The sequence below is a fragment of the Balaenoptera ricei genome, chromosome 18, assembly GCF_028023285.1.
Source record: "Balaenoptera ricei isolate mBalRic1 chromosome 18, mBalRic1.hap2, whole genome shotgun sequence".
Classification (NCBI taxonomy): domain Eukaryota; kingdom Metazoa; phylum Chordata; class Mammalia; order Artiodactyla; family Balaenopteridae; genus Balaenoptera; species Balaenoptera ricei.
In genome coordinates this window covers 12,923,939-12,941,113 of record NC_082656.1, presented here as the reverse complement: position 1 = coordinate 12,941,113, position 17,175 = coordinate 12,923,939, and the positions used below count along the sequence as shown (strand labels likewise).

The 17,175-nt window shown below is 40.9% G+C and overlaps 1 protein-coding gene across 2 annotated transcripts in view; it reads left to right on the top strand.

Moving 5' to 3' along the window:
- The window catches only part of SMAD9 (SMAD family member 9), a 62,467-nt gene extending 50,153 nt beyond the window's left edge, over positions 1–12,314 (top strand). For both annotated transcript variants that reach the window (XM_059902969.1, XM_059902968.1), the window contains exons 5-6: positions 5,612–5,868; positions 8,795–12,314. In XM_059902969.1, coding sequence (XP_059758952.1) covers positions 5,612–5,868; positions 8,795–8,938 — 401 coding nt within the window. In that variant the 3' untranslated portion in view covers positions 8,939–12,314. The remainder of the gene's footprint in view (positions 1–5,611; positions 5,869–8,794) is intronic.
- The last annotated feature ends 4,861 nt before the right edge of the window (positions 12,315–17,175 follow it).

Below are 17,175 nucleotides of genomic sequence, written 5' to 3'. Positions count from 1 at the left end.
AGGATTTCTTAGTTCCATTTTATGGATGAGGCAATGGAAGCTCAGCGAATTCAGCGGTATACCCCTGGTCCCACGAGTGATGTGGGTTTGCACCCATGGCTCTGTCTGTAAGGCCCAGTCGCTCCCTTCTGCTGGAGGGGAGGGGCCCTCCTGCTTTTTCATCTCGGCACCCCTCTTAGTTCAGCGCTTGAGGAATTGAGTCTTTCGATATGGAATGAAAATACTTATATGCTGCAGGCACGATATGTCAGAATCACCTCTGAGATCTTGAAATAAGGCCCTCATAGTACTAAAGTGATGAAATTTTACAATGATTTACTTTAAAAATGTAAATCAGAGAAGATTTTGTGTTTTCCCCACGAGAATATTCTAGAAAAGGAGTACCTCACTGAGTTACACAGAGCTCCATCGGAGGATTATAAGGATCTTTGCAGAAAAAAAGATGAAGAACTGCTGACATATCATACCTATCTGTGACTGCGCAAAATAAAGTGAAGGTTATTTCCTGATGTTTTGGGAGTGATGTAATAGCCAACTTGGATCACTGGAGTATAAAACGTGCCTGCTTTTTTAGAGTGGCTTTTAGGATGAGGAAATAATGAGGAAAACCGCAGTTTTGAACGGACTGCATGGACATACGTGTGCTGCTCTTAAGGTCATTGCGGTTGGATTATATTTCTTAGAAATGCACAACTTAATATAATCCTAATCAATAGCACTGTCATTTCTGAGCACCTACTATTTGTGCTGTAACTGAAGTCAGAGCCATTGACCCTCGTAATGAGCCTGTGCTGGGTTCTTGGTGTGAAAGGACACTTGGAGCAGGACGGGCAGGTTTCTCCTTTGTAGCTGCAGACATGCTGCGTGTGTCCTGGCTGCTGGCTGTTCTTCCTCTCATGGGAGAAGGAGTGGGTAATTATGATAATTCCTGAGGCATTAGCCCCAGGGATTGAACTTACCGAGGCAAACCGAGACCTTCCCTGAACATAATTATCATAGATTCCAAATCACTGAATTGCTTTTGGAATTAGTTTTTCACCTTTTAATGAATCTTTATTTTCTTGCACATCTCAGCTTGTTCTGTAGAATCCTAGTAATGCTTCCATGTTTTATGAAAGGAATTATCCTGAGGCAAGGGTTTGGTTTGTCAGTTCCTTAGAAGGAGGGTCTGCACCTCAGGGTGATTTTTTTTTTTTTTTATAAATTTATTTATTTTTGGCTGCGTTGGGTCTTCCTTGCTGTGCGTGGGCTTTCTCTAGTTGCGGCGAGCGGGGGCTACTCTACGTTGTGGTGCACGGGCTTCTCATTGTGGTGGTTTCTCTTTCTTGCCAAGCATGGGCTCTAAGCGCGCGGGCTTCAGTAGTTGTGGCTCACGGGCTCTAGAGCGCAGGCTCAGTAGTTGTGGCACACGGGCTTAGTTGCTCCACGGCATGTGGGATCTTCCCAGACCAGGGCTCGAACCCGTGTCCCCTGCATTGGCAGGCGGATTCTTAAGCACTGCGCCACCAGGGAAGTCCTCAGGGTGATTTTTGGATTGCTTCTTTCTCAATGGATTTAGTTTCCCAGTCTCAAAATGTCCTTTCCATTCTGCCTTTGAATGTGTATAAGGTTTCTCATCCCTGAAAAAGCAAATCCTAAAAAATTTTAACACAGAATGTCATACTGTTGCAGTTATTACACAGGGCATTGCAGAATACTTCATATCATGAGGAAAATGTTCACACTATTTTAATACGTGAAAAAAGGTTATAAAAGATCCTGTAGAGGATGATCCTAATTTTGTTTAAAATGTGCACATAAAAGACTGAAAGGTATATGACACATATTAGCTTTGAATATTTCTGGGCTGTGGATTTGTGGCCGATCTTTATTCTTTGCATCTCTGTATTTTATAAATTTCCTCTAGTGGGTCTTGTTGCTCCTGTGAAGATGGGGTGGGACCGGGCATGTCCAGGCATGCTGGGGTCACTGAAGTAGTGGTGAGAGAGAAAGCATCACGGTTCACCCACCCTGGCAGAGTCGCCGAGTGTGCGAGTGCACAGTGGGCATTCAGCGTAGGTCAGTTGGGACCAAAGCTGCTTGTTCATCATATTGTCCGGAGAGACTTAAAGTCTTCAAGTATAGCTTTAGGGGACTGATTTTGCTACCAGCCCAGAAGTGGCTTTGTGTGAACTGGAAGGAACCCATTTCTCAAGAGAAGTTTCTGCCATCTGCTGGAGGAGTCTTCTAATAACTGTACAAATCTCAGAAGACTGAGGCACACCCTGGGTTTGTGCAGTGCACAGCTGCAGGCACTGTCCTGGGCGGGCCCACCTCCATCCTCTGGACCAAAGCCCCGGTGTAGATCTGGAAATCTTTACTTTTATGTTATTTTTTGATCATACATTAAAAATTTTTTTTTTATTTTGGAAAATTTCAAGCTTACACAAAAGTAGAGTCATGTAATAAATTTTCATATGACCATCTCCAGCTTCAATAGTGAGTCACTTTCTGTACCATTCTTTTCCCCAGTCCCATCACAGTATTTTTACAAGAGTATTTTAAAGCAAATCTCAGACCTCGTATCCTTTCTCCCATATATTTAAGTATATGTCTAACTACATAAGGAATTTCTGAAAGTATCATCATTATTTACCCTCAGAATATGCACTTTCTTTAAGCTCCAGAGGATCCTGACAGTCAGCCAGATTTTAGAATAGTTGTGCATCTTTGATGGGGAGTAAAGACTGGTGAGGCCCTTTGCCTTTGGGTTTCTCTGAAATCTTGATCTTACTCTAGATGGCCTGGACTCAAAAGAATGTCACCCTGCATTTCATAGAGTTTCTAAGTCAGTACGATTAACACTTCTTCACAGCGATTAGTTGGATAGTTCACTTGTATTTCAATAAATAGTGCATTTTTTAATGGGAAAAAAATAAAATAGTTGTGCAGAAGAGAAGGCAGCAAAGCCAAGGGGAATATCAATTACCAACTCCAGGGAAGGTGTTGAGTTTGTGCTCATAAGTTCAGGGTGTTTTCCAAGCAGAGTGGAGAGGCATCAGGGTTCTCTGAGCTGGGCTGTGGGGTGATGAGATCTACTTTCCGCAGGGATATCCTTTCCCCACCCCGACTCCCACTCCGGAGGGGATCCTTGCATATTCCTTCCACTTCGGGACGTCCCCCTCTGGCTGTTAATAGGTCCCACAGCATTGGAACCCACTCACCAGCCTAACTAAGCTGCTGTCCTCCCCGCCTCCCCTCCATCACCTCTGTCACTCAAGGCTGCAGAAGATGCCAGAAGGGACCTACCTGCAGCCTGACTCAGCAGATCCAAATCAAGCCCAAAGAGTCCTAATTAACCACCACACAGGACTCCAGACTCCCTAATCTCCTAAAGGGTGGGTGCAGGCACACACAGATGGAAAACTCAGATGAAGAAAGATGCAGCCCGAGAAGAGAGGTAGTCCGAGGTGTGGGTACAACTTGCCTGAGGACTCCGTTGCCTGGCTTCTCTCTCGTCTCAGGTAGCACCTTCTTCGGGCGTTTATCCTTACTGCTCACTGTTCTCTGTGGCGATCTAGCATCTCACACATGTGGTTTGAAGCCACTCTTCTGGCCTGTCAAATGGATGCAAATAAAATCCCTTGCTTACTTGACTCCTTCGATGTCGCGGTCTCTAGCCCAAATCCAGCCTCCTTCGCAGTGGGGTTGAATTCCCCCCGGTCCCGGTACTGAGGGCTGCTGGCTCGGGCTTCTGTGGGTGCATCCCGTTGGCTCTGCCCCCTCTTCTCACTCAGGATGCTAAATTACTGCCTCCTTGTTCAGTCTTTTCTCTGCTTTCCATGCTCTGCCAGCATGTCTGTGGCTGCGGATGAGACTTCAACAGGACTGAAAATCCTCCCCTAAATAAACACCAGAGTCAGATAACAAAAATCTGTTCTCCTTAATAGGTTCTGGGAGGATTATATATTTGAAGGTCATTCAATTCAAAGACATACTAAACACTTAGCAGCCTCATGTTCTGGCTCTTCTACCACCTGCTCGCTCTCACTTTGAAAAAACTCACAGCTACCCCAGAGGCAGGCCTTCCCCCTGGGAGTTTTTAAAGGAAGTCTGCTTGGATTTGCCCCTGCCTAACCTCCAACATGTCGCTGCAGCCAAGTAACTATGTCCCAGCTAATTAGGACAGTCCTTCTGCCTTCTCCTCACGGCCAGGGCCACGGGTGTCAGACCCCGGGCCGTTTAGGGGAAAGAATGATGGAGATGAGGAAGAAAAGGGAGAGGAAGGCTGAGCAGAGGAAGGGGAGCTGGTCTGATCTAGGTGCTGAAAGGGGAACCTTGGCCTGAATATCAAGAGCTGTGCTTTATCATTGTGACCCTGGGTCCATTTCTTCAGACTGCGTTGGAGTCTGTGGTTGGGATACCTAATACTGAAAACCACTCTTCTCTAAAATTGTATTAAGGGAAAGGAGATCGGAAAAGGAAGCCATAAAGCTGGCGGGAAGTATAATGCAGAAGTGCCTCCATTGCTGCGGCTGTGTCCGAAATGTTTCCTAAATGCGGAGTTACGCACACCAGGGTCTGAGAACCCCTGGAGGTCTTCAGTTTTATTACTTTTAAACGTTTTATTTTTATTTTTAAAAGATCCAAAATCTATCAATGTAAGTACATTCAGGATCATTTCTACAAACCCCTTTTGCCACTGCCCAGCGATTGTACTTACAGTCATGTTGACACTTAGTGCTGGAGCACTTTGTTCCTGCTAAAAGATTGGGGAACAATCGTTCTGGTGCTTAATACTCACTAGACTAGAACATCTCCATCTCACCTAACCCCAGTCCCTTGTTATAAATTTATGTGGAATCTTAAACCCAGACATTGGGAGGGAAAGCAACAACTGAAATTTACTCTGAGCAGCAGCGTTCTCAGGACGCTTTGCCTTTCAGCTCTAAGAATGTGAGATAAAGTAGCATAAACTACATTTTGATTGTGAGTTTTTATATTTTATCTGAAAACGTGGCACAAATTTCACTGTTTGTAGGTAAAAAGAGGCATTATTTCTATGACCTATAACTGTAGGTGATAAGTTTTAAAATAAAATGGGTCTCTTTGAGGTATTTATTAAGAGAAATGGATTTATAATTGTTGGTGAAATAAAATTTAAACTTCATTTATTGTTCCCTCTGAAGTAGGTTTAGTGTATGCACCTAAGTATTACCATGGTACTATCTGTGTCCAGTTCTTTTTTTTTTTTTTTTTTTTTGATGTGTTCTGCTTTATGTATTTATTTTGCATCTAATATTATGAGATCTTCCTTTTAGAAGGAACAAGCGTGAGATTGAGCAAGTGATGGGAGTAGTGCACGAGAGCCTACTTCTGTGTTCTTGGTGCTGATCGTAAACCTGGGTTGCAATCCACTTTTAAATGGACTCATGGAAAAAATATAGATGATAATTAAAGCAAGTCAGCCTTTGGGGCACGTGTGGTACTAATCAATGATTGGTGATATTAAAATTAACCTCACAGTTGCTAGTCACATCTCTTGAGGTTACAGAGGTAGATGAGAAGGGAAGGGTGATACATCCAAGCGAAAAGTCGGTGCTGGTGTCGGAAGACTGTGTTTGCCTCGTAGGCGTGCACCTGTACTACGTCGGGGGAGAGGTCTACGCCGAGTGCGTGAGTGACAGCAGCATCTTTGTGCAGAGCCGGAACTGCAACTATCAGCACGGCTTTCACCCGGCCACCGTCTGCAAGATCCCCAGCGGCTGCAGCCTCAAGGTCTTCAACAACCAGCTGTTTGCTCAGCTGCTTGCCCAGTCCGTCCACCACGGATTTGAAGTTGTTTATGAGTTGACTAAGATGTGCACCATCCGGATGAGTTTTGTCAAGGTAAGGAGTGCTTGCTTCCCGATGGTAAGATGGAAAATGAAAAATAAAACCAAAAGCACTCTTTGGTGGACGTGGCAGTTAGACAGCCAGGGCAAGTAGACAGCAGTTTGCCAGGGGGTGGGGGTGGGGGTGCTCTATTTAATTGTTTTTTTTTTTTTAAAGTAAATACGAATTTAATTTAAATTTTTATTATAAATTTTACAGTAAAAGTAAAACGAACAGTATCCTAGAAGTCAAAATTCTACCTACAGGTAATGGCAAGAGTAGGGAAACTGCAGAGTCCAAATTTTACCAAACAATGTACAGCTTTCCTGATCAGCAGCTTAGCTGGGAAAAGCATGAGCTTTGTAAGCGAACAGATTTCAAATCAAATCCCTGCTCCCCTAACAACTGATCAAACAAGGTAGCTATGCTCTCTTTTTTTTTTTTTTTAACATCTTTATTGGAGTATAATTGCTTTACAATGGTGTGTTAGTTTCTGCTGTACAACAAAGTGAATCAGCTATATGTATACATATATCCCCATATCCCCTCCCTCTTGCGTCTCCCTCCCACCCTCCCTATCCCACCCCTCTAGGTGGTCACAAAGCACCAAGCTGATCTCCCTGTGCTATGCGGCTGCTTCCTACTAGCTATCTATTTTACATTTGATAGTGTACATATGTCAATTGTTTTTTGGAAGAGCTCCTCCATGAGTATGAAATCTCTTGTTTAGCAATTTTAAGAAAATTCTTAAGCGTATTACTTTTGGAGGAAAACCGAGTTAAGATAGTTATCTGATTTTTTTTTTAACGCATAAGATAAAGTGACAATGATAATTGTATAGGACTTAATGCTACAGAGATTCTTCCATCCCTCAAATTGCTGAGCACCTATGGTCACTCAGTAAATGTTGGTGAATTTACCTGAATCAAATAAGACACTCTCCTTACTCTTACAAAGCATACAGGCAAATGGAGCACTCATATTTACAAATAAGCTACAAAACAGAACTGACTCTAATACCAGATAGTATGAATTAAGTGCTGTTTATAAAGGTATAAACAAATTGGGATAGAAACATTATGGGGGTTGTGATTAATTCTGAGACAGCAGTAGATGTTCTGTTTATGAATATTTGTTGAATTTATCAAATTAGATCTTATTAAAATTGATGTGAAGGTTGGAGAACGGAGGAAAAGTTACTTAGCGGGAAGGAAAAAAACTGGATTTGCACGTTGAAGCTGAAGACCTCAGTTTCATCGTCTGCTGTTTCATCCCTCGCAAAGCACTTGCAAATAATTCTAATATTTCCAAATCTGAGCTTGTTTATCAAACTGAGTATATGTACACAGTTTTCCCATTGTCATATAGGAATCAGTATGGCTTGTTCCAGGTTTTTTCAAAGTAAAATTTATTTATTAATCCTTCAAAATTATCTTTAAAAATGTGTCCTGTTTTTCTATACTTTTTTAAAAAATTTTATTTTATTTATTTATTTTTGGCTGCGTTGGGTCTTTGTTGCTGCGTGCAGGCTTTCTCTAGTTGCGGCGAGCAGGGCTACTCTTAGTTGTGGTGCGTGGGCTTCTCATTGCGGTGGCTTCTCTTGTTGCAGAGCACGGGCTCTAGGCACGCGAGCTTCAGTAATTGTGGCACGCGGGCTGTAGAGCGCAGGCTTCAGTAGTTGTGGCTCGCGGGCTGTAGAGCGCAGGCTCAGTAGTTGTGGTGCACGGGCTTAGTTGCTCCGCATCATGTGGGATCTTCCCAGACCAGGGCTCGAACCCGTGGTGTCCCCTGCATTGGCAGGCAGATTCTTAACCACTGCACCACCAGGGAAGTCCATTATGTCTTTATTGTATATATAATTTTAGTAATTATTTTAAAAATAAGAGTCGAGAATAGAGTTTCCAATTGAAAAAATGACTTCTTGAATCCATTTCTTTCATGGTGACAAAGCAGTTTTATTCAAATTTACTGTTAAGCTTTAAAAGTATTTTCACACTGTCAGGCAATTAAATACCTGAAAATCTTTTCAAACGTTCTGATGCTTCAGAGACAGCAGAGGGCGTTAAATTGCCATTAACGAACAACCATTTGACTTGCGGTTACTTTTTTCTAGGCCTGTGTTTTTCAAATTAGGATAAAAGGCCAATATCTCAGACGTAATTATTTCACTGTAACATAAGCTTGCATAGAAATCTTATTTTCCTAAGATCAGCAAGATGTATTTCTCAGATATGCAACCTTTAAATTCATAAAACTACACAATTCACAGAAAATAAACTGTTATTATATTGCAGGGACTTTTAAAAACATAAATCCCTAGCAAATATAAGTACAGATGATCAGTGTAAAAGAAATGTACAAGTTCTCATCACAAGAAAAAATTGCATCCATGTGAGGTGGTGGATGTTGACTGAACTTACTGTCTTTATTTTTACTGTCTCTCCTATGGATGGTCACAAATGGCAAATTGCCAGAAGTGAGCCAGCGGGGGAGAGGAGAAACAAGCTTTGTTCATCAATCCTGAATAACCAAGAGCGCCCTCAGCCCTCGCTTTACAACGTTCAGATCCAGTCACTGGTCTGTAGTGAGCAACCACTTTGTACAGAACACGGGTCTTCAGCGTTAAGGGGGTGAACATGAGTTCAAGCTCCTTTCCCTGTGGAAGAGGAAGTGATTTGCCAGGGTCTCCGGCATGGCTAGAACCCAGGCCCTCTCTAGGTCCATGAATTTAGTTGTGAACCCAGGAGGAAACCATGGATGGGGACTCAGGGTATCTGGTTGATGCAAAAGTCGTCCTGTACTTGCAGGAACGTCGAGTTCACGTTCTCAGGCCCCAGGAGCTGCCCGGGTTGGGTGGGCTTTGTCCACCGGGCCTGCTGGGGCCTCTGAAGGCTGCCTGTAAAGTCTGGCACAATCACTCTGCTCCGTTTTTGCTTTTCAGGGCTGGGGAGCCGAGTATCATCGCCAGGATGTCACGAGCACACCCTGCTGGATTGAGATTCACCTTCATGGACCACTGCAGTGGTTGGACAAAGTTCTGACTCAAATGGGCTCTCCACACAACCCGATTTCTTCAGTGTCTTAACAGTCCTGTCTTAATCCACATTTCTATAGGATAGATGCTATTGCAGGCAGTGGCTTATATCATTTCAGATTTGCAACTAACTGAAGTTTCTAAGTACATGTGTAAATACATATAATATGTACTATTCACATTTTGTATCACCATTTGTTTTGTGCTTTCTAGTTAACCTGATGCCAGTACAGTGCAATTAGAAAAGCAGGTTTTTGTGCCTACGCTGTAATAAGCAGCAGCTTCTTTTGTGGGAGAGAACAAATGAGAGGCAACTGTAGGAACAGTATTTGAAGGGTGTTGGTAGAATAAAGGCAGCTTTAGTCCACCATGTCATGTAAGGCATGTTGTGTGGCCAATCTGGAAAAATGTTAAAACTGTTTACGTAGCAAAAATCAGGTACTAGCAGCACTAGAGCAAATAACACTTTAGGACAAAACAAAGCTGTCAAACCCGTAAAATTTAACCTCACTGTTAGTGCTACTGGCCAAAAAAAAAAAAAAAAAAAAAAATCAAGCTTGTAAAATCAGTTACGTTAAGGTAAGTCACATAAACTTTATTTCTGAAGTTGAAATACCTATAGCTGGACTATTGTGCTGATATGAACGGTACATTTTAAACAAATTAAACTGTGATGGGAAAAGAAAGAAACTGTGAAGCTGAGAGTCATGTTGCCTCATTATCTACCACTGTAAAAAAAAAAGAATGAGTCTAATATGGGAAGATAAATATGAAAATAGCATGAAAGGAGCTATATCCCCCCAGTTGCAAAATAAGACCAGAACTTAGTCTGAGAATCACCCACGGAGATGCCTGCTTTCCACATAGGAAATCTCAGGTTCCTGTTTTCCTGGTGATTCATGTCAGGCAGCTCTGCAGATTTCTCAGTCTGCACAGTGAGCTCTACGGCCATGTATGTCAGTCAGTCCTGTGTGCGGAAGCAGTAAAATAAGAGCATTGGACAAAAGCACCCTGTTTACTTATACCTTCTCACATTCCCACGTTCAAAGTCTCTAGGTGAGGGCATGCCTTTTGCCACATTTTCCTCACATGCTGGCAAATATTAACTATTCACAGATGACTAAAACAGTGGTGAAGCCTTTGAGAAAATCTAGACACACTGCTGGGATCAAATTTGAGTTATTTAACTTAGTGTTTCTATTGATTAAATGATCTGCTGGTCATATGTGGTAGCCTCTTCTAAAACTAAAGCTTCATACCTGGAAATAACTTCCCAAGTAAGATAATAATTTCACAATCCCTACCATTTCTGAGGAACAGTGGTCCTGAATAACAGGACATTTAAAAAAATGTATCCACAACATCAAAACCTGTTCTTATTTACCCTTGGATGATAAAGAGAGGAAAATTTCCCAAATTCCTAGGTACTTTCATATATATATAATAATTCCCACCCACTAAACACTGCATTGCTTGGAAAAATATTTCACACCCTTTTTAAAATGTGTAATTTAAGAAGGTAATTATGCTTGTAACAGACGGTACTTCAGTGATCCAGGTTTCTTCATTTATACATTCTGTCTCAACTCTTTCTAGCATTAGTGCATAGTAGTTGTTTCTCATTAAATTGTATTCAAGGTAGGAATGATCATGTGAAAAAGATATATGTGTGAGCTACTGCTGTCACCTCTTGTAATGACTAGTGTCACCTAATAGAGGCTTCCCCATATACAGTAGAAAATATTACATTGTACATTAAAGCTAGGTGGGCCATTTAGTGTTTAGCAAACTCCGTAGTATATTGGTGCGTCAACTATGTATGTGCCTGGCACAGTGTTAGGTACTGTGGAATCGAATGTAAACAAGAGACCCGTCCCAGCCCTCTGGAGCTGAAAGTCTTAAGAGTAAATCTGTTTGTAGAATCATCTTCATGTTTCAAGAACTTTTAAAACAAACCATGCAATCTTTCTTATGCTTGAAAAAAAGTATAATTGACTTCTTAATTATCCTATGTTGAAGCTGATTTCCCTTCTCTTCTGAGCAATCAAGTAATGGTTGAAGACTTCCTTGGATAAATGCTACTTTTCTTCTGTGTCTCAAAATTGGGTTTTTCTCCTTTTGCTTCCCTATTTTCCAATAATTCCCCATCTCCCCTTTTCTTGGAAAAGGCATTAATATGGTGAAGTCATCCTCATACAAGTACTGTTGCATGAAAGAGCATTAGGTACACGTGGTTTGGGCTCCAGAGAGCATACATAGCTTTCTGATTCTCTCCATCAGTGGTCAAACTCCTCCTCTGGTAGTCTTATACCTTTACGGGATTAATCGGTACTAGTTGCTTATAAATGACATGAAAAAATACATTGAATTTTCATGCAGCTTTGGGAAACCAAGACAAGATATTCCAGTGAATCCAAATTATTTCTTCAAAAAATAAATGATTAAAGTGGTACGTATGCGTCATTACCAGTCCTATCTCACCAAAAGCCTTTATTAAGATACTGTGAAGTTCAGAGAATTTAGAATTGATGAGAAGTTAATCCTTCAGTCACTGTAAGAGTCACATTTTAAATCAGCCTTTTAACATTTTTGCTGGCAAGAATTGTTAAAAATTGTAATGCAGTATTTGATTTCAAACTTCTAGATGTGCTCATTTAGCATTCATTCCTTGAGATAGACAATCCAAAAAATGTCATAGCATTCTTTTATAGGATAGTGAGCAAAGTGGACATGCTAAGCCATTAATTGCATCAGCCAAACATGTTTAAGGTTGCCATAGACAAGGATTGTGCAATAGAGAATAACAACATCTGGCCTGCTCACAAGACCCAGAACATTTATGGTGTTGTTCAAGCCTGTTTTTTTATTAAAAATTTGAGATGTGAAAAGTTTGTTTTAGTTAGATGATATTTTAATACCTGCCAGTGCTTTGGAACTATTAAGATGTCACTTCTCAATACATTTATGTTTTGTTATTCTTTTCTTTTTTTTACACTCAGTATAAATCAGGAGAAGTTGTACAACAACCTAGCATTTAGAATTTCCTTTTCATTGTCTTCCTAGGAACTGAATACCCCCATCACAGCAACAAAAGCATTTTATAAGTACCACTTGCTAGACTTTAAGCACCTGCTTAACTTTGAGTATGTCCTGAATATTTGGTATATATAGTCAACAAATAAAGCAAAATATAACATGCATTCCAAATTTCATCTTTTTCTATTAAGGATTTAACAGCTGAACTATATGACAAGATTAGGTGATCCTGGCATATGTTAAGTTCAAATTAATGTAAAACAAACCAACAAAAAAGAAACTATTTCTATTTAAGTAATGTTTTTGATTATTGTAGCTAGGCTTCAATTATCCTTCAAATGCACACTTAACACTGTTACCTGATTGTTTATAATAAAGAATACTGTGCCTATGTGTCTTTTGGCTCATTTTTCCCTGCAAACGTCATAGAAGGATTTGTTGCGTATGAGTCCTTAAGATGATCTTAAACCATCCTATTTTGAAAATAGGATGTTTTTGAAATCCAACATCCTATAGAGAAATTAGGTAACAGTTTTGAATTAAACACCTCAGAATAACTGGCATTAAATATAGAACCTTGCAGGGAGGGATAAATTAGGAGGTTGGAATTAACATATACACATTTATATATAAAATAGAAAATATATATATTCATATATAAAATAGAAAAGAATATAGAACTTTGAAGATACTTTGCAGTAATTTTAGAAAGGATATGCATAGAAGCTTTTTTTCTGGATATTAGCAAATATTAAGTGATATTACAGTATATAGGAGAGAATGAACAATTTTATTACTGCATACATCTGTACATTGCTATATATTACCTATTAGAAAGGTGCTAAAGAAGGCAACTGAGGAAAAACTAAGATGAAATCCAGGAGGAATATGAACATATCTAAAAATGTAAATGTTCTATTCCCTCCATTTAAATTTCCTTCCAGTCTATAAATGGAGGGGGTTAAATACATAAATATTTTGAGAAAACTTAGCTGCCTTAACTTAATCAAAGTTTTCCTTTTTTTATTTTTAAAGAAATGGAGCCCTTTAGTCAAAAGAAATATTTTGTGGAGTTCCAAAGTGTAAACAGATGAAAGACAAGCTATTCTGGTTCGATACAGGTGAGGATTATGAAGCTGTAAGTTTATGGAAAGCAGTGTTTGTGCCTTGCTTGTCTTTGCATCTCCCATGGTTCCTGACCCTGTTCTTGCAACCAAAATTTGGTATTGGCACTTCAACCACTAACTAGTACAGATTTTTAAATATATCACTGTATAGACATAAAATATTGTCTTTAAACATTAGCCCATCTAAGAGAAGGAATATTTTCATCATCCTAGGAACTTCCACGTATTCGTTTATTAGACGATTCTTGTGCATCAGCTACTACCAGGCAGGCGCCATAGATGGCGATGACAACACAGTTTCTGCCTTAAAGAAGCTTATCATCTGTGGAGGAAATGAACAAGTAAACCAATAAAGGTCAGTGTGCTATCAGTTGTGACAGGCTGCCAGGGGACCAAGCAGTGACACCTCTATCAGGCCCTGGGTGGGTACCCAGGAAAGCTTCTGGGCTGATCCACCTTGCCTTCCTTCCCATCAGTTCCCTTAGCAAGTCTCCCAGACATTTCTAAACCAGCCTAGGTGCCTGATCTCTGTGCTGCCATCATAATTCGTGCTCATCGACGGTCAGTTATCAATTCCTGCACCATATTGTTTTCTTGTCCATCCGTCTCTATGAAGCTGGGAGCTTTTTAAGGGCAAGGATTGTATCTATTCATGTTCAGCATTTTCCAGCTGTTGTTTGTTTAGAAAGGCATTTGGGGTTCACATTATAAAGGCAGAAATGGTATTTGTCTCATTCTCCTTTTTTAAAATCAGCAATTATTTAATTTCTTCTCTTCAAAATAAAAATAATTGCAAGCCTTCAATTACATGTCCAGTGACCATGCTGCAGCTGGTGGGGATGAGAGAAACATGCTTATGATTTAGTTTGCAAAGTTTCAGCTGCACAGCAGTAGCAAGGGAAGATATCTTTGACAGTTAAACTGTTAAAACTGTTTTTATTCTAAGCACTTATTTTCAAAATGTGAATTTGAGCAAAGACAAGATGCATAGGAATTCTGATGTAACAAGTTAACAAGGAGTATAAAAAAGGTAACAGTTCTGAAAGTTTATCTCTGTATGATCACTGATGATTCCATTATTTGCATGCATCTGATAAAAATGTTATATGTATGGCCTCAGATTTACTCCAGTAATCTGAAAGATGATGTTAAATGGAGTGAATATAATGAAAATTATATTCAGGGTTTTTTTTTTAAGCCAGAAATCACTCACACCTGCAGTATGTTATTTGGAGATAATGTTTGCAAGTGACAGGCTAAATTTTCTCTAACCTCATCATTTAGAAAGAAGAAAACGAAACATTCTAAAAATAACCCACTGATGTTTAATGAAGATGCCTGTGGAGAGAGGCTCAGGAGTAGGGGTAAGAAGACTTTTTCTATCAAGGGGCAGACAGTAAATATTTTCAGCTTTGCCGGCCATGTGGCCTTTGTGACTGTTATAACTACTCAACTCTGCCATTGCAGTGCAAAAGCCACCCTAAACAATGTGTAAGTGGATGGGCATGGCTGTGTTCCAATGAAACCTTATAGACACTGAAATTTGAATTTCATATAATTTTCACATCATGAGATGATTTTCTTTTGATTTGTTTTCAACCATTTAAAACTGTAAAAACTATTCTTAGCCTGCGGCAGTACAGAAATGAGCTGCGGGTTGGATCTGGCCTGGGGTGGGGGGGTGTCCCAGTTTGCTAAGCCCTGCTCTGGAGGATGAGAAGCTGTCTTGAATGTGCCAACCACAGCCATACGCCCATCTGAATGCAGCCTCAGGAGACACCCCAAGCCCGACCACCAGAACCCCTCAGCTAAGCTCAGCCAACCCTTAACATTGTGGGCTGGGCAGGAAGGTGATTATGGTAAGCCACTCTGCTTTGGGGTGGTGTGTTAGATAACTAGTCATAAACATGTGGAATGTTGATGAAACTTTTTCTTTGCTTCATCCAGAAGCCTCAGGTGGGAGTAGCTTCTCATCACAAAGCACAGGCATGCCTGTTTGGAAGCACCTACAATTTTTTTTTTTTTTAAACATCTTTATTGGAGTATAGTTGCTTTACAATGGTTAGTTTCTGCTGTATAACAAAGTGAGTCAGCTATACATATACATATATTCCCATATCCCCTCCCTCTTGCGTCTCCCTCCCACCCTCCCTATCCCACCCCTCTAGGTGGACACAAAGCACCAAGCTGATCTCCCTGTGCTATTAGGCTGCTTCCCACTAGCTAGCTATTTTACATCCGGTAGTATACATAAGTCCATGCCACTCTCTCACTTCTTCCCAGCTTATCCTTCCCCCTTCCCATGTCCTCAAGTCCATTGTCTATGTCTGTGTCTTTATTCCTGTCCTGCCCCTAGGTTCTTCAGAACCATTTTTTTTTAGATTCCATATATATGTGTTAGCATATGGTATTTGTTTTTCTCTTTTGACTTACTTCACTCTGTATGACAGTCTCTAGATCCATCCACCTCACTACAAATAACTCAATTTCATTTCTTTTTATGGCTGAGTAATAGTCCATTGTATATATGTACCACATCTTCTTTATCCATTCATCTGTCGATGGACACTTAGGTTGATTCCATGTCCTGGCTATTGTAAATAGTGCTGCAATGAACGTTGGGGTGCATGTCTTTTTTTTTTTTTTTTTTTTTTTGGGTGAAGTAGAAAAGAATAGCTTTATTGCTTTGCCAGGCAAAGGGGGACACAGGGGGTTCGTGCCCTGAAAAACCGTGTCCCTGCATGTCTTTTTGAATTATGGTTTTCTCTGGGTATATGCCCAGGAGTGGGATTGCTGGGTCGTATGGTAGTTCTATTTTCAGTTTTTTAAGGAACCTCCATACTGTTCTCTAGTGGCTGTATCAATTTACATTCCCACCAACAGTGCAAGAGGGTTCCCTTTTCTCCACACCCTCTCCAGCCATTTATTGTTTGTAGATTTTTTGATGATGGCCATCCTGACCAGTGGAAGCACCTACAATTTATGATATGGTTGCCACTCTGGTTCTGAACAGTACCCCGGCTCCATTTGCTCTGCCAGTGAAACCGCTGTTTAAGAGATCTCTGTTCAAAACACTTCTCTTTCCCAGACCACGTGGGAAGACTTGTCAGTCTGGTTGCTACAGGTAAAGCATTCAATTGCCACCTCCTACTAACACCAGAGGCGAGCTATGACATTTCCCAGCGAGGTACGGTGCAGGCAGTAAGGCAGCACTGGCCTCTGAGGATACTGCTGTTCCCACCACCGCTGTGGTGATCCCAGCCTCTGACCTTCATCTTGTGGCCAGAGAAGAGCCCAGACAGCCTAGAGCTCTGCTGGTCAGAAAGCACCCCGCCTTCCTCTCCAAACTGGGTACCTGAGAATTACTCTGTGCATCTCTGTTTTAAATTCTCATTGCCCTTCGGAATGGGCGGTGCCTGGCCTGGGCAGAGGATGTGGTCATTTTCCAATTGCTAACAAAGCAGGAAGTGTTCAAGAAAGTGAAGTCCTGGATGGACTTTAAACCCCATTTAAAGGTAGCAAATGTCTGGGACTAGGAAGCAAAGGGCAATGTTGATTGTTGCTGGCACTGGAGAGGTGAATAAGAAATAGAAGAGACACAGGAAACACGGTAACAGAGCATTTGAACGTAAGAAGAGAGACAGGTACCTGGATAAGAGAGGAACGCTTGGCTGTCTTGGACAGGCAGATCCCAGGCCACAAGGGTCCACGCACTGACACAAAAGGCAAGGTGTCCCGGTCCTGAAGGCTATTTTAGAAAGAAAAGGCCAGCTCTGCAAATATGACAGGAGCCTGAAAACAGGGTCTCTGAGCACGACACTGCTTGAGTTTCCATACTGACAGACAACTTTTGGTGATCTTAGAAAAATACTGATTTCTGTAAGCCTCGGGGTCCCTCATTTTCTGAAAAGAAAATATGCTGTCACAATCACCCGTCACCCCCGCAGATGGTTCTAATCAACATGATGGTGACGTACAGGTGCGTATGTGTATTTTAATATGATATATTACCATAATAAATAGTAATAAATTTTTGTGCAAATATTTGATGTTAGTATATCCTGCTCCTTATTAGATTTTCAAAGGCAACCGGTGTAAAATCTTATTAGTGGACAGTGGTCTCCA